The sequence below is a fragment of the Chlorocebus sabaeus genome, chromosome 2 (assembly GCF_047675955.1).
Source record: "Chlorocebus sabaeus isolate Y175 chromosome 2, mChlSab1.0.hap1, whole genome shotgun sequence".
Taxonomy (NCBI): Eukaryota; Metazoa; Chordata; class Mammalia; order Primates; family Cercopithecidae; genus Chlorocebus; species Chlorocebus sabaeus.
The window spans coordinates 351327-378046 of record NC_132905.1 but is presented as its reverse complement, the minus strand read 5'-3'; the positions used below and the strand labels follow the sequence as shown (position 1 = coordinate 378046).

Below are 26720 nucleotides of genomic sequence, written 5' to 3'. Positions count from 1 at the left end.
TGTTAAAACGTGTTAGCACCTATCAGTTTAAAAAACAAGATGTGGCTGGGCGCGGTGGCTCAAGCCTGTAATCCCAGCACTTTGGGAGGCTGAGACGGGCGGATCAGAGGTCAGGAGATCGAGACCATCCTGGCGAACACGATGAAACCCTGTCTCTACTAAAAAAATACGAAAAAACTAGCCGGGTGAGGTGGCGGGCGCCTGTGGTCCCAGCTACTTGGGAGGCTGAGGCAGGAGAATGGCGTAAACCCAGGAGGCGGAGCTTGCAGTGAGCTGAGATCCGGCCACTGCACTCCAGCCTGGGCAACAAAGCGAGACTCCGTCTCAAAAAAAAAAAAAAAAAAAAACAAGATGTGATTTTCTCTGAATAGGAAACATGTTGGCATGGTGCAGCTACCTACCCCGCTTTTTATAAGTGGTTTGTAAGATGAGACCTGTGGCCTATGTGAGCAGAAGCACATCCACCGCTAAAGAAAACAAGACCGGGGCCTCTGTGACTCCACGTGGATATGGCTCTGCTTCTGACCTTGCAGACCCGCCCTCTTGTGGTCCAGGGTCCCCTCCCAGGACTGTTCCTTCTCTACAGTCCTCCACCTCGCAAAGGCAAGTGTGGGGGCATCAGGGAAGGCCAGAGCCCAGCACTAAGCCCAGCTCCACATCCACTTCAGGACACATCCCAGGTGGCATCCGAGGGCCTAGAGTGGCCCTTCACCCACAGCTGGCCAGGCAGACACGGGCAGACCAGGTCCCTGGTGCCACTCTAGCTCTGCAGCTTGACCTCAGGGAGCTCCCACAGGAGTCCTTACCCCAAATGAGTATCCACCACTGCGCTGGAAAAGCAGAAACCAACAGAACCTGACCCCTGGTGCTTGGCCCTGCCCCCTGGTGGGTCTCCCCATAAGCCCCGCCCCCAGGTGGGTTTCCCTATAAGGCCCCGCCCCCAGTAGGTCTCCCCATTAGCCCCGCCCCCAGGTGGGTTTCCCTATAAGGCCCCGCCCCCCGGTAGGTCTCCCCATAAAGCCCCGCCCCCAGGTGGGTTTCCCCATAAGGCCCCGCCCCCAGGTGGGTCTCCCCATAAAGCCCCGCCCCCAGGTGGGTCTCCCCATAAGGCCCCGTCCCCTGGTGGGTCTCCCCGTCGAGCTCGTCTCCTGCAGGTCCCACTCTGGAACCTACTGACTCTCCTGCGATTCCTAAACTGGCAGCGGTGCTCCCGCGCCTCTCCCACCCCGACAGCGGACCCACCTCAGCCGGGAGCCCGGGGCCGCCTCCACTGACTCTCCTCACACAGCTGCGCGTCACGAGCCCCCCCTGCACCCTGTGCCTCGGGGCGGGCGTCCCAGGACTCCCTGAACCCTTGGGGCCGCCCCTGCTCTGGGCTGCCTGTGCCCCGCGCGCCTCTCTGGGTCATCTCACCCACCTGAGATGCCCTCCTCAGGTCTTTTTTGGCAAATCTGCCTCCCTGTTCCCAGCCTGCCTTTTTCTACTATTTCCTCCCCAAGCAAATCCATCCACTCCACACCTGCTACCTGACAACGACCTGCCGGTGCTGAGCTCCAGGATGGGCACAGTGGGCACCAGGACAGGGTTTCCCGTCCCGAGGCAGGGCGGGGGCGGGGGCCACAGAGGTGGCTGAGGGTTGGGGGCTCCAAGCAGAGCGAGCTGAGCTTGCCGAGGCCTGGCTGCCTTGGGGGCCAGCAGGTGGGCAGGGCGGGCAGAAGCCTTGGCAGGGGCCATGTGGCCCACCCACGCCCAGGAGGCCAGGGCGGAGCAGGCAGGGGCCATGTGCTAACCGGGGCGGCTCTCCCTGCCCTGCTGTCTTCCCCGCGCCGCGCAGAGTGGACCCGGTCTGGGGTCCGGGGCGGTCTGCACTTCCATTGGGACCCGCCTGCCCAGACATCGTGGCCACACACAGCGCGCGGTGCGCAGACCCTCCCCGTACTCACCAGTGTGTGCCGCTTCATGTGCTCGCGCCGCGTGAACTTCTTCCCGCAGATCTCGCAGGGGTAGGGACGCTCTCCCGTGTGTGAGCGCATGTGACGCTTGAGGATGCACTGGTGCATGGCCGAGAAGCTGCAGTAGGGGCACTTGAACTTCTTCCTGATCACCGTGAACTCATTCACTGAAAGAGAGGGACCCCCGAGGTGTCAGCAGGGCCTGGGATGTGCCACCCCGCAGCCCACAGACCACGGCTGCACCGCGCAGCCCAGCAGCCAGGACGGGCTGTCTCCCATCGTGACCCACTGGGGGCTGGTCAGCACTGGGGTCACCACCGGGGGCTGAGCAGGCCAGGCTCCCCCACCATCTGCATAGACTGTCCTGCCCACTGTCTGGCAGGGACGGTGACAGCAAGGCTGAGCCCCAGGGAGCTCAGGAGCCCCAGCTCTCAGGAGATGTTTCCATCGGGGAACATTCCAAGGGGTCATCGCTCCACTGACAACAGACCAAGAGCCCTCAGGCCAAAGGCAGGAGGCAAGGGGTAAGAACGGCCAATGTCAAACACAGTGCCCAGTCCCTGCAGGACCCTCCTTCCAGCCCTCAGACCCCACTGAGCATCCGTGGGTAGCAGGCCCTGGGCGTGGTGTCAGATCAGACGCCTCCCTAGAGGCAGATAAGAAACAAACACTGCAGAGTAACACGGGTCCAGAAGTGTGCAGGGAAAATGGGAGACGTGGGTGCAACTCAAAGCCCTGGGCTCTAATTGCTGGATGCGAGAGAAGCAGCCAGACCCGTTTAATCAAGTTCTGTTCCCCCAAACCTGAGAACCAACATCACTCAGCGGCAGGAACTCCACACCACCATCTCCACGGTGCGTGCTCTGGGGCCAGCCTCAAAAACCTGGGGGGCCCCAGCACCCCCAATGCCGTTATGCTACTCAGGCCCAGATACAGGCACGTCAGACTTGGGCATGGGCCACCGAGAGAGCCTGGAGCAGCCTCGTCCACGGGACCCTCCAGGAGACTCTCCCTGAAGCCTGGTGTACGCACCTGCCAAGGACTGCTCACCCTGGGGTTACGATGTACTTACTGCTGTGCTGGACATCTTCCCCTCCACATACTGTGACCACCTTTCAATGCCAGGATTTTTAACTACACAGCTTTTGGATGTTTGAACACCATAATTTATTAAACAGGCACTACTGCTGAACACTTGTTTCTGTGTTTTCGCCCTTGTGGACACTTCAGTGAGGCTCCTACAGATGGGTCTCCGCAGCCTTCTGCCACTTCCTGAAGATAAACTCTGACAAGTGGGATAAGCACCTGCCCTCCTGACCAGTAGTCCCCACTTGCCGGGCAGGGAGGGTCTACTGAGGTTCCGGGGGCACCAGGCACACCCCCATGACAAGGATATCTCAAAAGGCAGCTCTAACAGGAAACAGCATCTGCCAGGAGCGCCCATTTTGTGAAATGAGCATGTCTGTGTAGCCAAGACAGAAAAACCAAGAGGCCTAGCCTGGCACGGCAGCACCTCTGACCAGCTGGCCGCGTTCGGACACGCACGTCCCCGCCACACATCACTCGAGCGGCTCCTGAGGAGGAGAACGCACGCTCCTCCTGGCCTGTCCTCTGCCAGCCACACCGTGCCCCGGGCTCTCCTCCGTGAGTCAGGTAGCAGGAGACTTCTCTTCCCACCACACCGTCCCCCAGGCTCTCCTCCGTGAGTCAGGTAGCTGGAGACTTCTCTTCCCACCACACCGTCCCCCAGGCGCTCTCCTCCGTGAGTCAGGTAGCTGGAGACTTCTCTTCCCACCACACCGCCCCCCAGGCGCTCTCCTCCGTGAGTCAGGTAGCTGGAGACTTCTCCTCCCACCACACCGTCCCCCAGGCGCTCTCCTCCGTGAGTCAGGTAGCTGGAGACTTCTCTTCCCACCACACCGCCCCCCAGGCCACCCTTCTCACCCTGACAGCACCTGCTTCCCACATCATCACACCCAACAGAGCAAACGCTCCACACATTCTAGACTGCAAAAGGAGAGCAAGGAAATGAGTTTTTCAATTATTTTATTTAAACCAGCTTGTTTGTTTTTGTTTTTTTAAAAAAACAAGATGAGGTTTCGCCATGTTGCCCAGGCTGGTCTTGAACTCCTGGGCTCAAGTGTTCCTCCCACCTTGGCCTCCAAAAGTGATGGGATTATAGGTGTGAGCCACCCTGCCTGGCCCAAAACAACTTTTTTGCATTTTATTTTTTTTGAGACGGAGTCTTGCTCTGTCGCCCAGGCTGGAGTGCAGTGGCGCGATCTCGGCTCACTACAAGCTCCACCTCCCAGGTTCACGTCATTCTCCTGCCTCAGCCTCCTGAGTAGCTGGGACTACAGGCACCCGCCACCTCGCCCGGCTAATTTTTTGTATTTTTAGTAGAGACGGGGTTTCACCGTGTTAGCAAGGATGGTCTCGAACTCCTGACCTCGTGATCCACCTGCCTTGGCCTCTCAAAGTGCTGGGATTACAGGCGTGAGCCACTGCACCCGCCCAAAACAACTCTTTTGAGAATATATTCTTTCATGGTTTCTATTCTTCCTATACAAACATGAAAATTAAAATTTTGAATTATCACATATTTTAGCCATTTTTAATTCAGTCCTACATGTTAAATATTTATCTCTGTATAGAAACCCTGTATTTTTTTACCTAGAAAAACAACTTAGAATGGACATGAGCAGGACTCAGTGTTAATGACCCCATCAGAATAAACGCCACGGGCCCAGGGCAGAGCCGCAGCTGTGGACGGTCCCCTTACACCCTGCATTTTCTGAAGCTGCCTGTGACGCACTTCAGTTTTTTCTTACTGCTGTATTTTCCTGTCACTGCCATAACAAAGCACCAAAGTGTGAGGCTCAGAACAACCTGGTCCACTCTCTTGCAGCTCTGGAGGCCAAAGGTCGGAGGTCAAGGCATCAGCACGGCCTGGCTCTCTCCAGGGGCTCCGGGGAGGGTTCCTCCAGCCTCTTCTGCTCCTGGTGGCTCCAGCTGTCCCTTGGCTTGTGGCCGCATCGCTCCAGTCTCTGCCACCATCTGTGTGGCCTTCTCTGTGTCTGTGTCTCTTCCTCGTCTGCCTCTTAGAAGGACACGTGTGATTGGACTTAGGACCCATCTGGACAATGCAGGAGGACCTCATTTGGAGATCCTTCATCGCATCTGCAAGACCCTTTTTCCAAAGGGTCACATCCACAGCTCTGAGGATCAGGACAGAGACCTATGTTTGGGGCGGGTGTTTGCTGCTCAACCCACTACATTTGACTGACAGTACCGTGATCGTTGAGGGAATTTCACTGGCTGTCATTACTAAAATAATTTCTTACTGGAAACAACACCTTCCATGATTTATTTGTGATTTACAGTCTATATATCTTAGGAAAAATTAACATCACATAGTTTCATTCTCATAAACACTAGGAAGGCCTTAAAGTCCATTTGGTAACAGTAATTAAATAAAAAAGCATAAAGGGCCAGGCGCGGTGGCTCACGCCTGTGATCCCAGCACTTTGGGAGACCAAGGTGGGCAGATCACGAGGTCAGGAAATCGAGACCATCCTGGCTAATATGGAGAAACCCCGTCTCTACTAAAAATACAAAAAATTAGCCAGGCGTGGTGGTGGGCGCCTGTAGTCCCAGCTACTCGGGAGGCTGAGGCAGGAGAATGGAGTGAACCCGGGAGGCGGAGGTTGCAGTGAGCCGAGATCGTGCCACTGCACTCCAGCCTGGGCAACAGAGTGAGACTCCATCTCAAAAAAAAAAAAAAAAAAAAAAAAAAGCATAAAGATCATTAGATGGAAACAGGCAATCTCGCAATCTGTCCTAAAAACGGAACCCTTTGCCAGGAATCAGGTGTTCTTGCAAGGAAAAGGCCAACTTCCAAAAGAATAACTGTGAAGCAGTGCTATCAAAACTGGCGTGAACCCCCTAAAATAGGACATTCAGTGACATCCGGCTGCGACGGTACAGAATTGCATCTGCAAAAACACTGCAGTCATTCATGCCGGACTGGAGCCCTCCCCTAAGCTCGAGGAAGAGTGGAGGTCTCTAGCCTCCCTGCACCATGCCAAGTCGGCTGCATGGCCACCTGCCCTTGGCCCTTCCTCTGTCCCCTCACAGCACGCTTCCACTGCAGGAGAATCAGACCTGTCCTAAATAGCCACTGTACCAGGAAACATTCCAGAACCTTTTCATAATAGTGTCAAAGACTGCAAGAAACCAGCCGTGAACCAAACGGACTGGCAGTTGGCTTCAAGCAGGCAGACAGGGGACAAGGCATCTTTGGAGGGTTCAAGTTTGCTGCTTCCTGAGTCTTCATCACAATATCTGGATATTGAATTGGTATGGATATAACTTTCAAAAGACTGCACTTCAAGTGCATTTCAGAAAAGGATCCAAACATCAACTGTACTGTTTTTTGGTTTACAAATGTATCAGGTTGTCACTTACTCTGTGTTAGAATGTGACAAAACTGTGGTATGTCCAGATTATTTTTAAAAACGTTTTAAGCCTTATGTAAAGTGCAAATACGTATACAGCTCAATGAACTTTATGTACGTACATCCCACATCGCCACTCAAACAGTCATTGCGTGTTCCCAGCACCCTCAAATGAGCCTTTGGCCCTCCCCTAGTTATAACTCCCAGAGACCACGCTCTGCCCTCAATCACCACACGTTTTATTGCTCTAGGGCTTCGTATATGTGGGATCCTGTGCTCGTGTTTGGCTTTCTTCACTAGACGTGGCCTGCACTGCTGCCTGGAGGAGGATTTGGTCTTGTTTGTTGTGCATAGTACTCCATGGCACCACTAAGCCACATGTCCATCCTGCAGGTTCCAGTTTGGACCTGTTGAACAGTGGTGATCTGATGTCTCTTACATGTGTCTTTTGGTGACTTAAGTTCTCATTTATGTTGGGCATGCCCTGGGGGAGGCTTCTGATTTTGGTGGCTTAAGTTCTCATTTCTGTTGGGCATGCCCTGAGGGGGGCTTCTGGACCACAGGGTGTTCACCTGCTTGGCTTCAGCAGATATCACCAATTTTCCAAAGATTTATGATTCCTCTCAAATTAATTTTTGTGCTTGGTCAGAATTAGGGGTCAAGATTCACTTTTTTGGGAAAGGGGAATGGAGTCTCGCTCTGTCACCCAGGCTGGAGTGCAGTGGCGTGATCTCAGCTTGCTGCAACATCTGCCTCCTGGGTTCAAGCGATTCTCCTGCCTCAGCCTCCTGAGTAGCTGGGATTACAGGCACTCATCACTACACCAGGCTGATTTTTGTATTTTTAGTAGAGACTGGGTTTTGCCATGTTGGCCAGGCTGGTCTCAACCTCCTGACCTCAGGTGATCCACCCGCCTCGGCCTCCCAAAGTGCTAGGATTACAGGTGTGAACCACCGCGCCCAGCGACGACTGACTTTTTTCCTCCATGTAAATGTCCAGTCACTCAGCACCATATATTGAAAAGGCCATCCGTCTCTGAGTTGCAGAGGTGGCTTTGTAGTGCCTCACTGGCCATGACGGCTTGTCTACCCTGCATCAACACCACAGCATCTCCATGACTGCAGCACCGTAAGCCTTGATACCTGCATATATCAGTCCCCCAGCTTTCTCCTTCCTTCCCAAGATCACCTTAGCCATCTGTACGAACCCTGGCTTTTATTTCCTGGTTTCGGACACCCTGACATCAGGGGGTCTCAATGACCCTGGAGGAACTTCTCCTCCCAGTTCCCAGAGATAGCAATTGGATTCACCTTTGAGTGCACCTTTCATATGTAAGCCAACCCATCCAGAGCTCACACTCCCTCCACCTCCTCCATAGGTTCTCACACTACAGCCGGTATCCTCCTCCCCTAATCACCCCTGGGCCATACAACTAGACACAGCTCCTATGCCCCAGAGCCTGCTGAAATTATTCAAATCACACAATCCTAACCAGCTTACCCTGCCTTGCCCATTCCTCCCCACAGAAACCAAACAAGACTCCAGCCTGCATCTCCCTCTCTCCCTCTGCCTCCTGACTGACCCTGGTGCTTCTCCATGTAGCTCTGTATGGGATGGTGGGCATCCTATTTCTAGAAATTGGCGAGTATAACAAACTTCTTCCCTTTATGAGTTATTTCTGTGTCTGTGTGTCCTACCATACCTGATTAACACAAATCCCCAGGTGCCCTTAGATCACTATCCTAGATCCTTTGCATCTCCAAATATTAGGAGTTAGTCCATTTACTCTCACACACACACGCACACACGCACACACACACACACCCCTCTGCTGGGATTTTAACAGGAATCGTGCTGACCCAACATATCAACTTAGGGAGATTCACATCTTAACAATTGTGAGTCTTCTTTTCCATGAACATAGTATATCCCTGCATTTATTAGCATTTTCTTTAATTTCTCCCAGCAATATTTTATAGTTTTCTGTGTAGCAGTCTTTGCATATTTTTTGTTTAATTTATTCCTAGGCATTTGATATCCTATAAAATGAAACTGTTATTTATAGAAATACAATTTACTTTTGTATACAAAAGCCCGCTTTGTATACTGGCTCTATATCCAATGTATTTGGTAAATTCTCCTGTTAAAAATCTAATGGTTTCTATATTCTTTTGAATGTTCTACATGCATAATCATGTCATCTACAAATAATGACACTTTTACTTATTCCTTTCCATTCATTTTTTTCTTTTCTTTTTTTTGAGACAGAGTCTTGCTCTGTTGCCCAGGCTGGAGTGCAGTGGTGTGAGCTCGGCTCACTGCAAGCTCCGCCTCCCGGGTTCACGCCATTCTCCTGCCTCAGACTCCCAAGTAGCTGGGACTACAGGCACCCGCCACCACGCCTGGCTAATTTTTTGTATTTTTAGTAGAGACGGGGTTTCACCGTAGTCTCGATCTCCTGACCTTGTGATCCGCCCGCCTCGGCCTCCCAAAGTGTTGGGATTACAGGCGTGAGCCACCGCGCCTGGCCATTTTTTTTCTTTTTTTCTTTAGTAAAGACAGGGTCTTGCCATGTTTCCCAGACTGGTCTTGAGCTCCTGGGCTCAAGAGACTCACCTACCTCAGCCTCCTAAAGTGCTGAGATTGCAGGCATGAGCCACAGGGCCTGGCCCCTTTCTTTTTTTTTTTTTTTTTTTTTTTTTGAGACGGAGTCTCGCTCTGTCGCCCAGGTTGGAGTGCTGTGGCCGGATCTCAGCTCACTGCAAGCTCCGCCTCCCGGGTTCACGCCATTCTCCTGCCTCAGCCTCCCGAGTAGCTGGGACTACAGGCGCCCGCCACGGCGCCCGGCTAGTTTTTTGTATTTTTTTAGTAGAGACGGGGTTTCACCATGCTAGCCAGGATGGTCTCGATCTCCTGACCTTGTGATCCAACCGTCTCGGCCTCCCAAAGTGCTGGGATTACAGGCTTGAGCCACCGCGCCCGGCCGGCCCCTTTCATTTATCACTGTATTGCACAGCTTGGGACAAGAGGTGGGACTTGGGGAGGAGGGGGGCAAGGGAGGTTCCTGACACACACATTAGGAAGGCAAGAGCTCTCAAGTGCAGCACTGCACACACAACCCAGGCTGGGATCTCCAGCCAACTCTGAATATAAGTGGTAACGATGAGCATCTGTGTATCGTTCCCATGCTCAGAGGCTAAGTCACCATGATTTCATGATTAATCAGGAGGTTAACTTTTTTTTTGTAGATACTTTTTGTCAGATTCAGAACATTTCTTTATACTCCAATTTGCTGATTTTTATCATGAAGGCTACTGAATTTTATCTAAAGTGTTTTCTGCATTTATTGAGGTGATACAGCAGGTTCTCTCCTTTATTCGGCTAATGTGGTGAATTACACACGGTGATTCCACTCACTTAACCTTGAGTTCCCGGAATAAGCCTGCGGACCATGCGGCACAGTTCTTCCTCTGTATCACTGGATTCGATTTGCTGGTATTGACTTTAATAGTTGTGCCATCTCTGCTGAGTGATAATTTCCTTTCTTGTAATGCCGTGTCAGGCTCTAGGATCAAGACTATGCCAGCTCAAATAGGCTGGAGACTGTTCCTTTCTTCTAGTATTTGGAAGATATGTGTAACGTTGGCGTCATTTTCTTCCGTTAAAACTGGAAATAATTCACTAGTGAAGGCACTCACCCTGAAGCTTTCTCTGTGGGAAGGTTTCAAAGTTATTAATTCAATTTTCTCAGCAGATCATACAATTATTGAACTCTTCCTGTTTGCTTCAGTTTTGATAAATTCTGTTTTCCAGGAATTTTCCCATTTCCTCCAATTTGTCAAATATATTTGCATACAGTTGTGTATAATCATCTTATCTATCCAGTATCTGTTGATCACTTTTCACAGGAGTTATAACAGTTTTATTAATCTTTTCAACACACTGGCTTTGGGCATTGTTCATTTTCGGTTTTGGGGTTTGCCCAGGCTGGAATGCAGTGGTGCAATCATAGCTCACTGTAACCTTAAACTCCTTGGCCTCAAGTAATCCTCTCACCTTAACCTCCCAAAGTGCTAGGATTACAGGTGTGCACCACCATGCCAGATGCATCGTTCATTTTTGTATGTCTGCTTTCTACTTCAATGATAGCTCTTCTTTTAATTTTCAGACGGAGTCTTCCCTCTTGTCGCCCAGGCTGGAGTGCAATGGCACGATCTCAGCTCACTACAACCTCCGCCTCCCAGGTTCAAGCAATTCTCCTGCCTCAGCCTCCTGAGTAGCTGGGATTACAAGCACCCACCACCACACCCGATTAATTTTTGTATTTTTAGTACAGACAGGGTTTCACCATGTTGGCCAGGCTGGTCTCGAACTCCTGACCTCAAGTGATTCACCCACCTCGGCCTCCCAAAGTGCTGGGATTACAGACATAAGCCACCACACTCAGCCTGGTATCTATTCTTTATTTCCCTTCTCTTACTTCCTTTGGGCTTAATTTGCTATTCTTTTTCTTCTTGACAAATTTAGAACCTTTCTTCTCTCCTAATATGGAACTAGAGCTCTACGTTTTCCTTAAATACTGCTTTAGATGTAGCCTAAAAGTTTTGATACAGCATTTTTTTTCATTATCATTCAATTAAAAATATTTTGGCCAGGCACTGTGGCTCACACCTGTAATCCCAGCACTTTCAGAGGCCGAGGCAGGCGGATCATGAGGTCAGGATTTCAAGACCAGCCTGGCCAATATGGTGAAACCCTGTCTCTACTAAAAATACAAAAATTAGCTGGGTGTGGTGGCAAATGCCTGTAATCTCAGCTACTCGGGAGGCTGAGGCAGGAGAATCACTTGAACCCAGAAGGCGGAGGTTGCAGTGAGCAGAGACCGTGCCACTGCACTCCAGCCTGGGTGACAGAGTGAGACTCTGTCTCCAAAAAAAAAAAAAGTTTATCATTTCCTTAGTGAATTATTGGTTGACTTGTGATACTATTTGATTTGCAAGCATTTGGGGGACATTCTAGTGTCTTGTTACTGATTTCTAATTCCAGTTTGCTAAGGTCAGAGAGTACACTCTCTGATTTCAATCCTTTGATATTTGTTGAACTGAATTATGGCCCTGGTTGGTCTATTTTGGTAAATGTTTCCTGTCCTTTCGGAATATCCTGCACTTGTTTGGTGTAATGTTCAAATTGGATTAATTGTGCTGTTGCAGGCCAGTATCTCTATGAACACAGATGCAAGATTCAAACAAAACATTAGCAAACTGAATCCAATAATACAGAAAAAGAATAGCAGCTTGTGACCAGATGTGTTTATTTCCAGGAATTCAAGGTGAATTTAACATTTGAAAACTGTGTTCAAATCTTCTCTATCCTTATTGAGATTTTGTTTGCTGTTCTATCAATTACCAAGAGGGAAGTGTTTTAAAACCCCCAATTGTAATTGTGAACTTATCTCTTTTTTTAGTTCTGCCAACTTTTACTTCATGTATTTTAAAACTGAGCCGTTGCCAGGAGCGATCGCTCCCACCTGTAATCCCAGCACTTTGGGAGGCCAAGGTGGGTGGATCACAAGGTCAGGAGATTGAGACCATCTTGGCCAACACGGTGAAATCCTGTTTCTACTAAAAATACAAAAAAATTAGCCAGGGTGGTGGCACATGCCTGTATTCCCAGGTACTTCAGGTACTTGGGAGGCTGAGGCAGGAGAATTGCTTGAACCAGGGTGGCAGAGGTTGCAGTGAGCCAAGAGCACGCCATTGCACTCCAGCCTGGGCAACGGAGACTCCTCTCTAAAAAAAAAAAAAAAAAAAATCTGAGCCGTTAGAAGCAATACACATTTAGGATTGTTATATTTTACTACTGAATTGACTAGTTATCATTATGCCAGTCCCTCTGAGTAATACTTCCCAAAGTTTACTTTGATATTAAGACTGCTATACTGACTTCCTTTTCGGTGTACGCTGATTCGTCTTTTTCTTTTCTTTCTTTTGTAGAGATAGGGTCTTGCTCCATCACCCAGGCTAGAGTACAGTGGCACAATCATAGCTCACTGTAACCTCAAACTCTTGGGCTCAGTTAGTCTCCTGCCTCAGCCTCCCAAGTAGCTTGGATCACTGGTGTGCACCACCAAACCCAACTAATTATTTAATTTTTTTAGAGATGGGGTCTTGCTATGTTGCCCAGGTAGGACTCAAACTCTTGGCCCCAAGTGATCCTCCCACCTCAGCCTCCCAAAGTGCTGGGATTACAGGTGTGAGCCACTGTACCCAGCCAAAAAATAGTTTTTAAAAACAGGGCGTGTGTTTTGTTCATTTTTAATAATGTAATTATTGATGTGGCTGGTGTAAGGCTATCGTCTTGTTTTTTATTTGTCCTTTATGCTTTTTGTTCTTATTCCTCCTTTCTTGCCTTCTTTCAAATTAATCAAGTATTGTATCAGGCCATTCTTGCACTGTTATAAATAAATACCTGAAACTGGATAATTTATGAGAAAAGAGGTTTAACTGGCTCATGATTCTGCAGGCTATACAGGAAGCATGGTGGCATCAGCTTCTAGGGAGACCGTAGGAAGCTTCCAATCACGGCAGAAGTCAAAGAGGGAGCAAGTGTCTCACACGGCGGCAGCACGAGCAAGAGAGAGGGTCATGGGGGAGGTGCCACATGCTTTTGATTGATCAGATCTTGTCTCTATCATGAGGACCGCACCAAGGGGAAGGAGCTAAATCATTCACGAAGGGTCCCACCAGGCACCACGCCCAACATTGTGGATCACAGTTCAACATGAGATTTGGGTGGGGACACATTGTGGATCACGGTCCAACATGAGATTTGGGTGGGGACACATTGTGGATCACGGTCCAACATGAGATTTGGGTGGGGACACAGATCCAAACTGGATCAAGTATTATTCCATTTCTTCTCCTCATTGAGCCTTTGAATCACACTACTTTATTTTACTATTTTTAGTCATCATTCATGTGACTATAAAGAACCAGAACCACACGAAAGTTAACTCTCATCTACCCCAATGCTAATAGTGTCATATGTTTTGCTTCTATTTAGGTTTAAAAATCCCCAAAATTATAATTGTTGCTTTAAACAATCAAGATTCTTTTCTATTACTCACACAGTTGCCCTTTCTGGCGCTTTCTTTTTTTTAAAAATTATATATAAGAGACAGCCTTGCTCTGTCATCCAGGCTGGAGTGCAGCAGTGCAACCACGGCTCACAGCAGCCTTGACCTCCTGGGCTCAAGCGATCCTCCCACCCCAAGTGGCTGGAACTACAGGCATGAGCCATTGCACCCAGCTAATTTTAAAAAACATTTATAGGCCAAGCATGGTGGCTCATGCCTGTAATCCCAGCATTTTGTGAGGCCGAGGTGGGCAGATCACTTGAGGCCAGGGGTTCCAGATCAGCTTGGGCAACATGGCAAAACCTTGTCTCTACTAAAAATAAAATACATTAGCCGGATGTGGTGGGTGCCTGTAATCCCAGCTTCTTTGGAGGCTGAGGCACGAGAATCCCAGGAGGCTGAGGCACGAGAATCACTTGAACCCAGGAGGCAGAGGTTGCAGTGAGCTGAGATCAAACCACTACACTCCAGCCTGGGTGACAGAGTGAGACCTTGTCTCAGTCAATCAATAAAATAAAAACTAATTTTTTTTTGTAGAGATGAGATCTTGCTATGTCGGTGTCACACTCCTGGCCTCAAACAATCTTCCCTCCTCATTCTCCCACAGTGCTGGGATCACAGGCACGGCTCCTGTGCTCAGACACATTCTGGTGTTTTTTTACTCCTTTCTTCAGTTCTGCGCTCCCATCCGGGATACTTTTTCTTTCACCTGAAGGGCTTTTAGTACCTCTTGTCATTTGGCAATGAATTTTCCTGGTTTTGTTTGCATGACAATAAGCTTTATATACCCCTAATTTGTGACGAAGCCTGTGCACAGCAGCTCATGCCTGTAATCCCAGCACTTTGGGAGGCGAGGCCAGCAGATCACAAGGTCCGGAGATCAAGACCAGCCTGGTCAACATGGTGAAACCCTGTCTCTACCAAAAATACAAAAAATTACCTGGGTGTGGTGGCGGGCGCCTGTAATCCCAGTTACTGGGGAGGTTGAGGTAGGAGAATTGCTTGAACCCAGGAGGCAGAGGTTGCAGTGAGCAGAGTTCGCACCATTGCACTCCAGCCTGGGTGACACAGCGAGACTCTGTCTCCAAAAAAAAAAAGAAAAAAAAAAATTGTGATGAATATTTTTTTGGGTATAGAGTTCCAGGTTCGCCACTTTTTTCCTTCCAGCACTTCAAAGACGTCATTCATTATCTTCTAGCTTCTGTGGTTTCTGGGAAAGTCAGCCATCAGTGTTGTTCTTCTGAATATTAAGCATTTTTTCTCTGGCTGCTTTTAAGGTTTTTTTTTGTTTTTCTTTTGAGATGGAGTCTTGCTCTCTCACCCAAGCTGGAGTGCAATGGCGCAGTCTCGGCTCACTGCAACCTCCACCTCCCAGGTTCAAGTGATTCTTCTGCCTCGGCCTCCTGAGTAGCTGGGATTACAGGAACCCACCATCATGCCTGGCTAATTTTTGTACTTTTGTAGAGACCGGGTTTCACCATGTTGGCCAGGCTGGTCTCGAACTCCTGACCTCAGGTGATCTGCCCGCCTCAGCCTCCCAAAGTGCTAGGATTACAGGCATGAGCCACTGCGCCCAGCCAAGATGTTTGTGTTTTTCGTTTTCAACAGTTTGACTATAATGTACTAGATTGTTTTGTTTTTGTTGTTTTATTGTTTTGTGTGGTATTCGTTCTGCTTAGGGTTCACTGAGCTTCCTGAATCTGTGGGTTGGTATCTTTCATCAGTTTTGGGAAACTCTCAGCTACTATCGCTTCAGCTATTGCTTCTGCTCCATTTTCTCTCCCTTCCTCTTCTGGAACTCCAGTTACACAAACATTAGGCATTTTCACTATGTTCCACATGTCTCTTTGCCTTTTTCCTCATTCTTTTCGATTTTTCTCTAAGCCCTGGCATGGATATTTTCCATGAGCCAGTTTTCCAGTTTGCTCATCCTACCTTTTGTTGTGTCCAGACTGCTTTTAGACTCTCCAAATAATTCTTCATTTCATATATTGTATTTTCAGTTCCAAAATTTCCACTTTTTTTTTTTTTTTTTTTTTTTTAAGACAGAGTCTTTGCTCTGTCACCCAGGCTGGAGTGCAGTGGTGCGATCTCAGCTCACTGCAGCCTCTGCCTCCCGGGTTCAAGCGATTCTTCTGCCTCCCGAGTAACTGGGATCACAGGTGCGTGCCATCACACCCAACTAATTTTTGTATTTTTAGTAGAAATGGGGTTTCACCATGTTAGCCAGGTTGGTCTCGAACACCTGACCTCAGGTGATCTGCTCATCTCAGCCTACTGAACTGCTGGGATTATAGGTATGAGCCACTGTTCTCAGCCCACTTCTTTTTTATACATTCAAATTCTCTTGAAAGTCTCCCATCTTTTAATCTATCTTATCCATCATTTCCTCAATTTTCTTGCATATGTTACAGATGTCTTCAAGTCCTTGCCTGATAACTGCAATATCTATTTTTTCTGGCTGGTTTTAGTCATTTGGCCCTTGTATTTAACCTGCCCTGTAATTTCCTAGTAGATGCTAGATATGGCAAATCAAAGGAGGAGGCCACACTTTAGACATCGGCATCTTTTTCCAAAGACACTTAAGTTTGTCTTTTATAATGGTGGTGGTTTGCTTTTGTCTCTGCTAAGCAGATTCTGGAGAATTCCTTTGATCCCGTGAAGGCTTCATTTTAACTTTTAGGACTGGTCTGATTCTGTTTTTGGTTTTACTCCTGGGGAATGAGTGAAGGGCAGGAAGTAAGCTTCAGGGGGATGTGGTCCCTCTTCAGGAGGATGCGGTCCCTCCTCAGGAGGATGTGGTCCCTCTTCGGGGGGATGCGGTCCCTCTTCGAGGGGATATGGTTCCTCTTCGGGGGTCTTCAGGAGGATGTGGTCCCTCTTCAGGGGGATGTGGTCCCGCTTCAGAAGGATGTGGTCCCTCCTGGGGGGGATGCGGTCCCTCTTCAGGATGATGTGGTCCCTCTTTGGGGGGATGTGGTCCCGCTTCAGAAGGATGTGGTCCCTCTTGGGGGGGATGCGGTCCCTCTTCAGGATGATGTGGTCCCTCTTTGGGGGATGTGGTCCCTCTTCGGGGGGATGTGGTCCCTCTTCAGAAGGATGTGGTCCCTCTTGGGGGGGATGTGGTCCCTCTTCAGGATGATGCGGTCCCTCTTCAGGATGATGTAGTCCCTCTTTGGGGGGATGCGGTCCCTCTTCAGAAGGATGTGGTCCCTCTTCGGGGGAGATGTGGTCACTCTTCGGGAGGATGTGTTCCCTCTTCGGGGGGATGTGGTCCCTCTTCAGGGGGATGTGGTCCCTCTTCAGAAGGATGTGGTCCCTCTTCGGGGAGATGTGGTCCCTTTTCAGGGGGATGTGGTCCCTTTTCGGGGGGATGTGGTCCCTCTTCAGAAGGATGCGGTCCCTCTTCGGGGGGATGCGGTCCCTCTTCGGGGGGATGCGGTCCCTCTTCGGGGAGATGCGGTCCCTCTTCGGGAGATGTGGTCCCTCTTCAGGAGATGTGGTCCCTCTGGGGTCTCACCTGAAAGCCCAGGGTGTTTCCTGGATCTCCTTCACCTTGCCAGCATTTGGCCTCCAGCCTGTGTCTTCACGTGCATGACCACGGACATCGCTGCTGTGCTGCCGTGTGGCATAGCCTCCCACCCAGCGCTGTTCTGCTTGGTTCTTGCAGTGTTGCTCTGTGTGCATGTGTGTGTGTGTGGCTTAGAGGGTTGAGGTGGGGGGGCAGTTGTATGCAAGGTTGGGGTCCTCCTCTTTGTTTCTTGCCTTTTGGGATTTTACCCCTCAAGTCCCGGCTCCTCTGGCTACCCTGAAGGACAATCTCTGTATCCGTGCACTGCCGTCCACTCAGGCTCCACTTCCTGTTTCAGGGTTTGGGAAATATGCCAGCAACACTGCTGGGATGAAGGGCAGCTCGTCTGTATTCTCTTCTCTCAAGGATCACAGCCTTGTCCCTGCACTGGCCCCCTTCCCGGATGGGTTACGTGTGTGGAGTTCTTTTCTTTTTTGAGACAGGGTCTCACTCTGGCCCAGCTGGAGTGAAGTGGTGCAATCACGGGTCACTGCAGCCTCGACCTCCTGGGTTCAAGCGATCCTTCCACCTCAGCCTCCAGAGTAACTGTAGAGATGAGGTTTCACCAGGTTGCCCAGGCTGGTCTTGAACTCCTGGGCTCAAGCGATCCTCCAACCTCAGCTTCTCAAAGTGCTGGGATTACCAGCATGAGCCACTGTGCCCAGCTTGAGGTCTTAATTTCTACAGACACACATAGACACACAGGACTGCTATACTGATGGGCACCCAGGTCTGTGAGGCCATTCACATTTTGTGAAAACGGTGAATATGCCAAGAAACCCAGAATGAATTTTGTAGACAGGAAGCGAGCTTTGTGGCAATGAAGGGACCTAAAGAAAGAACCAGGCTTTTATTATTGAAATTCTCTTTTTAAGGAAGACTAATGTTACTTACTGATACATTTTTTAAATATCTCTTTGAAGTTAATCTCTAAGCAATAATATTTCAAAACAGGAGAAGAAATATTTAAGGGAATGTGCTGAAAATACCTTTGTGTGTGTTGCTTTTGTTTTTGTTTTTTGGGCAAGGTCTTGCTCTGTGGCCCAGCTGGAGTGCAGTGGTGAAATCACGGCTCACTGCAGCCTCAACCTCCTGTGCCTAAGCGATCCTCCCTCCTTGGCTTTCCGAGTACCTGGGATCACACGTGTACAGCACCGCACTCAGCTAATTTTAAATTTTTTTGTAGAGACAGGGTCTCCCTGTGTTGCCCAGGCTGGTCTCGAACTCTCAGGCTTAAACAGTACTCCTGCCACAACCTCCCAAAGTATTGGGATTACAGGCGTGAGCCACTGCACCCGGCCTGAAAACTTTATATGCTGAATGAATGTCTGTGTAGTTTCAGGGGAAAGAATGTCAGAAGTAAGGATAAAGTCATACTGCTATCTATCCTAAAAATGTTCTTATAGCCTTTATCATTTTACTACCTGCCACGAACATATTTTTTTTAGGTTCTATGGCACATGTCTATGCTTTTTAAATTGTTTTCAAAAAGTTAACCAAACTCTTTCAGCAAAATGGTGCAGAGAGAATCTCTATAACCAGGCCTCCTTATCAATCCCCCAAGACAACTCTCTCCCTGCTGGGCCCACCTGCTGCTCACCCTGGAGAGCAAAGGGCAAAGTCGTTGTGCAGCCTCTGATGTCTCTGCTTCAACAGCACCAGGGTGTGCCCCACCCATGAACACAGAGCCTAGGCGTGGACTAATCTCACAGTCAGATGCCACGTTTCTTCTGTCACGGTGCCCAGGCTGAGACATACCATCTCAGGTCCAACAGCTGAGAGATCTTCTTTTTTTTTTTTTTGAGAGGGAGTTTCACTCCTGTTGCCCTGACTGGAGTGCAATGGTGTGATCTCCGCTCACTGTAACCTCTGCCTCCCGGGTTCAAGCGATTCTCCTGCCTCAGCCTCTTGAATAGCTGGGATTACAGGCGCCCGCCACCAAGCCCCAGGTAATTTTTCTATTTTTAGTCGAGACAGGGTTTCACCATGTTGGCCACGCTGGCCTTGAACTCCTGACCTCAGGTGATCCGCCTGCCTCGGCCTCCCAAAGTGCTGGGATTTTAGGCCTGAGCCACCACGCCCGGCCAAGAGATCCCATTTTGACCAATAAAAAAAGAAAAGCTTCATTTTCTCTACGACTGACATTACAGTTCCAACAGGCATTTGCATAAAGAGGTGTCTGGCAGCTCGGAAGGCGCGGCCTGTGTGGACTGCTCTCCCGACTCTCGCAGACGCCAGCAGAGCGCAGTCACCTTTGGTAAAATGCCCCAAACCTCGCTAGAAATCCCACTTTTCTCCATCTTCAGAAACTCATCTCAGGAATAAAGATTTGAGCAACTAGGGGAGGCTCCAGCAGACAAGACTGGCTGAGTGAAGATGGGGACCTTCCGGAAAGGGGATGGGCTGTTGGGCAGATTGCAGGACACGTCTCTGGCCTGGGAGTGGGCTCCCCCGACACGCCACTTTCCCTGCCAGATGGCACTTCTGGTTATTCCAGAATCTGGAATGCGGGATGCCTGTTTCCCTCCTGAGCCCACCTGCTGCTCTGGGTCCCTGGAGCTCAACAAGTCCACAACCACCCGCTCTGAATAGAAAGCTGACATTGAACCTAATTCGTCTGACGAGGACGGGCGAGGGCACCGCGGGGCGCTCTTTCTGAAAAGCAGCACATTCCTGTGATTCCACACCAACATGTAGAGCGCCGCGCACATGCCAGGCACACACCACCAAGGACGCCATGGCAGGCTGTGTCCTTAGATCTTCCTAGAAAGTCGCTTGGGTTAGAGCTGTGTGGCTCCACTTCCCATGGATGGGGGCATGTTTTCCTGTCCCCGAAAGCCCCCGTCCCCACATGTTGGCAATCCCGTGGGATCTCAGTCATCTGAACCCCATCAGGCAGAAGCTGAAGGTCCACCTGCCCCACCTGCCCACCAGCTGGGCACGGAGACGCCTTCACCTGGCAGCGGCCAGCAGAGGACTCGAGAAATGACCACAGAAAGGCACACACTGGCTCCCGGCCACAGCTCTCCGCAGACGTCCCCTCCCCGACACGGCTGTGCAGTCACCCAGCTCCCCCCTGCTCCAACACGCTTGCGAGTTCTCGCGCACGGGCAGCTGCACCGAGTCGGCCACCGGGACCGGGTCACCAAAGCCCTGGCTGCAGCATCGAGGCAAACGCTGGCTCCAGCACACAGACCAGAGGCACCCGCAGTTCTGTCCCACACCACTTCCAGCAGGTTCTATCCCATGCCACTTCTAGCAGGTGCCTTCGCTTGTCCCTTGCTTCACGGGGCTCCTTAGCTGGCCTCAGGGTAAAGCTGTCAGCACCCAAGGAGCTCCAGGCGAGGCCACGCCGTCCTGACACTGGCTGCTCCCAGGGCTGGGCAAGTCCATCCAGGCATCCTGGACAGGCCACAGGCCCTGCAGAAACCCACCCTGGTGCCAGCGGAGCCAACACTGGAAGAGGATGCTCCGCCCAGCTCTCCACGCCATGAGAAGTGTCCATCTAGAACCAGAGACAGACAAGTTACAGACCGTCAAGATGGGATAAAAGCGGCAAGACTTCTAGGTGGATGCTCTGCCACCCTCACTCACCTGGAACACTGTCCAGTCGCTACAAAGACAGCCTGTCAACAGCCATCTGGAAAGGAAGACTGTAATTAATTCTCAATGAAGAGACACTAAAAAAAAATATGCATTAACAAAACATTAACGCCCGCCACCAAAACTATCCTGTGAGAAATGACTCGTGTAGCAATAGCAATTAATTTCAAAATCCAAAATGTGTGGTTGAGGCCGGGCACTAAGGCTCATCCCAGCACTTTGGGAGGCCGAGGAGGCTCACGCCTGTGATCCTAGCACTGTGAGAGGCTGAGGCAGCTCATGCCTGTCATTCCAGCAATTTGGGAGGCCGAGGCAGGTGGATCACTTGCAGTCAGGAGTTCGGGACCAGACTAGCCAACATGGTGAAACCTCATCTCTACTAAAAATACAAAAATTAGGGCAGGCGCAGAGGCTCACGCCTGTAATCCCAGCACTTTGGGAGGCCGAGGCGGGCGGATCATGGGGTCAGGAGATCACCACCATCCTGGCTAACATGGTGAAACCCTGTCTCTACTAAAAATACAAAAAATTAGCTGGGCGTGGCGGCGGGGCACCTGTAGTCCTAGCTACTTGGGAGGCTGAGGCAGAAGAATCGCTTGAATCCCAGAGGTGGAGCTTGTAGTGAGCCAAGATTGCGCCACTGCACTCCAGCCTGGGTGACAAAGCCAGACTCCATCTCAAAAAAAAAAAAAAAAAAAAGGCCGGGCGCGGTGGCTCACGCCTGTAATCCCAGCACTTTGGGAGGCCGAGACGGGCGGATCACGAGGTCAGGAGATCGAGACCATCCTGGCTAACACGGTGAAACCCCGTCTCTACTAAAAAAAACACAAAAAACTAGCCGGGCGAGGTGGCGGGCGCCTGTAGTCCCCGCTACTCGGGAGGCTGAGGCAGGAGAATGGCGTGAACCCGGGAGGCGGAGCTTGTAGTGAGCTGAGATCGTGCCACTGCACTCCAACCTGGGGGACAGAGCGAGACTCTGTCTCAAAAAAAAAAAAAAAAAAAGAATTTTTTTTCTCCAAGGAGGCAAACACATCCCATGGCCCTTTCTTTACAGAAGAGACCCTGCGACTTCAGGCACAGGAAGGAGAACACCTTCCACTAGGGCTCTGCGCGGCTCCGGCTGGGGCAGTGGCCTCTGAGTCGGGGCTTGGCCAGAAATGGGCAGTGACCAGGCCTGGAAGGGACCGGCCACCACCACTGAGCTCTAGGAACTGATGTTTCCAACCCACTGCGACAAGAATTGAATGTCTTTACGTCAGGGGAAAAAAATTGCTCAAAATATAAAAACCAATTCAACTTCATACAACCTGTTGCTCTGGGAGTGGAACAATCACTACTGCAAAAGAGAACAACTCGGCTGACCTAAAATGGGTTTTCTCTGTACCTGGGTGAGTTGAGGGTGGGAGAGGAGGGCACATGGAGAGCAGGTGCCACCAAAGAGCCTCCTTGGAGGTGCCCAGGCTCATCTGGGTGGTGGCCACGAGCACATGGGTGTCAGGGTCACCACGCTCCCAGTGTTTGGCCCAGCTGCCCCAGACAAAGTTGGCCACCTTGGTGTCTTACCTGAGCTGGGGGAGGCGGCGCCGGCTCCCTGGGCTGGGTCTGGCGGTTCCCCAGAGCCCATCCTGTGGCTCTGAGGGTGGAGGGTGGAGGCTGGAGGGGCTTCTGCTCTGCCATCAGTGACCCTCAAAGGGACCCAGGCCCTGGGAACACAGGAAAGGAGGAGTCTCACCCACGGGAACGCGTACCAGCCGCTGGGTTCTAGAGAGTTCCAGAAGCACCGATGATCTTCCCGGTATGCGGTGTGAGCCCGGTGATGACCTGGGGGTCTCGCTGGAGGCAGGTGTTCAAGTGCTTTGATCAGCTGGCCGACCCCAAATGTCTGGGGTATCCACCCGTGACTTCTCCAGGGTGGGTCTCTCTCCTGGGAGTGATTCCAACAGAGGGTTTTGGTGGAGGGAGTCGGAGTGTGAACACGTCTGGACTGCAGAAATGCTCTCCTGATGAGAACACCGAGGCACGCCGGCCTGGGCTGCCTGAAAATGCACGTCCACCAAATCCCTTTGGTCATTAACTGTTCACGATTCCAGTCTCGATTCAGAACCAAGGTAAAGTTCTCGATTCATCCTCTAAATACCAGAGGGAAACAGTCTTTAAACCACAACCAAAACAAAGACAAGCTGAGACTGTTCTCTGCAAAACGCCTCCTGATGCCTGGGCTCAGCCACCTTCTCCAGTAACGAGCCGGCCGGAAGCAGTGCCCCCAGGAAAGGACTGCAGGGAGCTGGGATGAGCTTCACGGGAGGCGGGACCGCATCACCATGGCTGTCCCTAGAATCCTTGACTCTTTAAAAGAGTGAGGGGGGTCACACCAGCAACACTCCAGAGGCCACGTCCCATACTTCCAGGCACGGCTGATGTGGGGCTCACAGCCTCCTGTCCCCAGCCGTCGGCCAGCCAGCGGCACATCCTCTTCTTGTCTGTGTGAAGTCGGCATCTTTGTGCTGTTTGCAGACATGAAGGCAGCGCACACCTCAAGGCCCCAGGTCAGCGCCAGCCCAGCACAACTTGTGGGCAGCCATGTTCTGAGCCTAAATGACACTTTTCATGGTTTCTACTGGGTGAACAATGACTATTAACAGGGAGGAGGCCAGCCTACTGCTGAAATGCTGAAAAAGGAATAAAAGTAAGCAGAGCAAAGTTCAACGGAATCAAATGAGAAGTACAGCAAGTCCTCTGAAACGGATGTCAGAGATTGGTGGTCTACTAATGAAACTGCCATCTGTTTGATTTAACACCCAAGCCAAGGTTACTGGTCCTACAAATCCAAGGAAACTAGTTCAGTTTTTCTAGAATGTTCCAGAACCATCCCCAAAGGCCCTCTGAGTGTCGGCTGCTCTGTGCCTGCTGCCTGCATGTTTAATGGTTCTCTAAATTCAGAAATCTGTGACCACCATCCCATTCTTGTGCAAAATTGCCATGGCCGGGCTGTATTTGTTCAACCACGGTGCATTCATGATGAGGAGAGTCGGGCAGGTGGTGGGATCCCCACCCCAGCACCCCATGCCACAAAGCTGCAGTGGATACACAGTGAGGACTGCTGTGTCCCCCTCTGTTTCCTGCACAGCACGCCAGGCCACTGGGAGATGCGTTCGACGGGACACCCTAGAGACCACGCTAACAAGAGGCCCAGCCCTGGAAATGCTCATCGTCTGCAACCAGCACACAGAGGAGGTCACAAGTCAGGACTGGCCATGCCCGGCACAGCAGCCACGTCCCTAGAACCACAGCAGGGGCCACGTCACGAGGAGGTCGCAAGTCAGGACCAGCCACGCCTGGCAGAGCAGCCACACCCCTAGAACCACAGCAGGGGCCCCTAGGACCACAGCAGGGACCACTTGCCCTCCCAGGTCCTCTTCAGAGCTCTCCTGACTTGAAGCTGCATTCCCTCCGCTCTGAGGGCAGGGTACCAGGGGCCCTCGCCCAGCCGAGGCCGCTCTTGTCTTTTCTCTTCTGATGGAGTGGAGGAGAGGAGCAGGCGGCCCCCGGGGCTCAGGGTCGAATTTCCAGAGCTACAGGATGGGGGGCCACGCCACAAGCCACAGTGAGCTGCCCCCTCTCGCCAACCCCACAGTTACCCCCACATTCAGCAATGGGAGGACACGGCTCTGCGTCCATGCCCCTCCAGAAGGCGGGGAGGGAGAGAGGGGTGCGATGGGGTCCCACCGGGCCTGCTGCTCCCGCACGGTGTTGAGAGAATTAGAAGTCCATGAGTTAAACACTTCAGATCAACAGACGGTGTCAGACCCCGAAGTTCAGTTCTCTCCCCCGATCGGTGTCCACCCAGGTACCAGCAAGTGGGGCTGCGCCATGAACTCTGAGGAGTTTCTCCTCCACGGCACCCCCATGGCAGCCCCCACAGAGGCCAGGCCCCTGGACCCCACGTTCAAATCACACTGAGGTGCCTCGGCTGAGGCTTCCCTGGACGCAGGCGCCAGTGTCCATGGTTTACTTCCGCGAGGATTCTGCGGGACCACCTGTCGGGGACCGAATGCCTATGACAGTGAGGGAGGACCACAGAACTTTGGAAAATCCAAGTTTTTTCCAAGTATTTCTATTATTTACCTCAGTGCATGATGGAAACAGGGAGGAGCCATGCAGGATGCCAGAAAATTACATTTTAAAGTAACCTGTCCCCTGCCGAGTTCTAGGGCCTCTCCGTCTGCTGGGCAGGTGTCTGGGTCATCCAGTTCACAGCCCGACAAGCGAAGGATGCTGACAACTTCTAAACCGTATTTACAGAAAACAAAAGGGAAAATTCTCCCCCCGGCCCCGCCCCGACTGAGTTTTGGTCCTGTTGCCCAGGTTGGAGCTCAATGGCGTGATCTCGGCTCACTGCAACCTCCTCCTTCTGGGTTCAAGCGATTCTCCTGCCTCAGCCTCCCACGTAGCTGGGATTACAGGTGCCTGTCACCACACCTGGGTAATTTTTTGTATTTTTAGTAAAGACAGGGTTTCGCTATGTTGGCCAGGCTGGTCTCAAACTCCTGACCTCACGTGATCCACCTGCCTCAGCCTCCCAAAGTGCTGGGATTATAGGTGTGAACCATCACACCTGGCCCAAAAGGGCAAATTCTTACAAGAGAGATGGAAAATTTGGAATATTAAAAAGGAGGCTAGAACTTAAGAGAAATAACAAAAGACCCACCAGCCAACTTCACCTGGAATTAGTCACAGCTGCACTAAAAATCGAGTGAGATGGGACCAGGTGTGGTGGCTCACGCCTGTAATCCCATCACTTTGGGAAGCTGAGGTGGGCAGATCGCCTGAGCTCAGGGGTTCGAGACCAGCCTGGCCAACACGGTGAAACCCCGTCTCTACTAAAAATATAAAAATTAGTGGGGTGTGGGGGCACCCACCTGTAGTCCCAGCTAGGTAGGTAGGGAGGCTGAGGTAGGAGAACTGCTGGAGCCCGGGAGGCAGAGGCTGCAGCAAGTCGAGATCGTGCCACTGCACTCCAGTCTCAGCGAGAGAGTGAGACCCTGTCTCTAAAAAAAAAAAAAAACTGCATGCACCCACACACAAACACACCCAGGAGTGCCGGGTGTGCCCTCACCCCACCTTCAGGATTTAGGACACACTCAGGATGCAGAGGACACAGCACCCTCACTGCAGGAAGAGGCCCTGGGAAGAAGCCAGAACCATTCACGGTCCCAGCCTCGGGCTCCGCGGCCATTCCCCCCCACGTGCTCAGGGGCTCCCTTCCTGAAAGGAGGGGCCCAGAACAGAAAGGCCCCGAGGAGGAAGGGGAGAAACTGCCAGGGCCGCAGAGGCCGAGCTGGGGTGTGTGTTCCCCAAGGTCAGACACTGGCACCGGGGGCCACCGCTCAGCTGCCGCAGGTGAAATGGACATCTTGGGGGAAGCCGTGCCCTCCGGCCCCATCTGCTGCACACACAAACCAACAAAGGTTTCATGGACAAAGCCACACCCAGGGAAGGCTGTCAAGACGCAGAAACAGTAGAAAAAGCACAAACAAATCACTTCCCCCAGTCCAACAGCTTTTTTTTTTTTTTTTTTTTAAAGACAGGGTCTCACTCTGTGGCCCAGGCTGGAGGGCAGTGATGCAATCACGGCTCACTGCAGCCTCGACCTCCTGGACTCAAGCGATCCTTCCATCTCAGCCCCCTGAGTAGCTGAAACCATAGCACAGGCGCCATCATGCTTGGCTAATTTCTTGTAAGGACGGGGTTTCGCCACGTTGCCCAGGCTCCCACAGTCATTCTGAATGACCAAGACGCACCAGCCGTACCTGCAGTGCCGCACAGGAACTGGGTGTGTTGGGGTCCCTGCCCTGAGTGTATACGACGGTCTGAGAGCATCTAGAGGAAACAGCACCCAAGCCCCCCATGTGAAAAGGTGGTCAGAGGGGAGGGCGGTGAGGGAGGCCCAGGATCCCCCTCCGACCACACCCACGGGCACGCGCTGCTGGCCGCACCCAGCC

General features: G+C 51.4%; 1 protein-coding gene and 1 long non-coding RNA gene across 6 annotated transcripts in view; both read right to left on the bottom strand.

Annotated features, from left to right (window-relative positions):
* The window catches only part of ZBTB46 (zinc finger and BTB domain containing 46), a 90299-nt gene that overhangs the window by 6873 nt on the left and 56706 nt on the right, over nucleotides 1-26720 (bottom strand). For all 5 annotated transcript variants that reach the window (XM_008010661.3, XM_073005121.1, XM_008010653.3 and 2 more), the window contains exon 4: nucleotides 1944-2119. In XM_008010661.3, the coding sequence (XP_008008852.2) occupies nucleotides 1944-2119 (176 nt within the window). The remainder of the gene's footprint in view (nucleotides 1-1943; nucleotides 2120-26720) is intronic.
* On the bottom strand, nucleotides 6402-21755 carry LOC103242515 (uncharacterized). Its single transcript, XR_012088880.1, has 2 exons — nucleotides 20710-21755; nucleotides 6402-20620 (listed from the first exon to the last, which is right to left on the bottom strand). It is a non-coding gene; the product is annotated as an uncharacterized lncRNA (long non-coding RNA).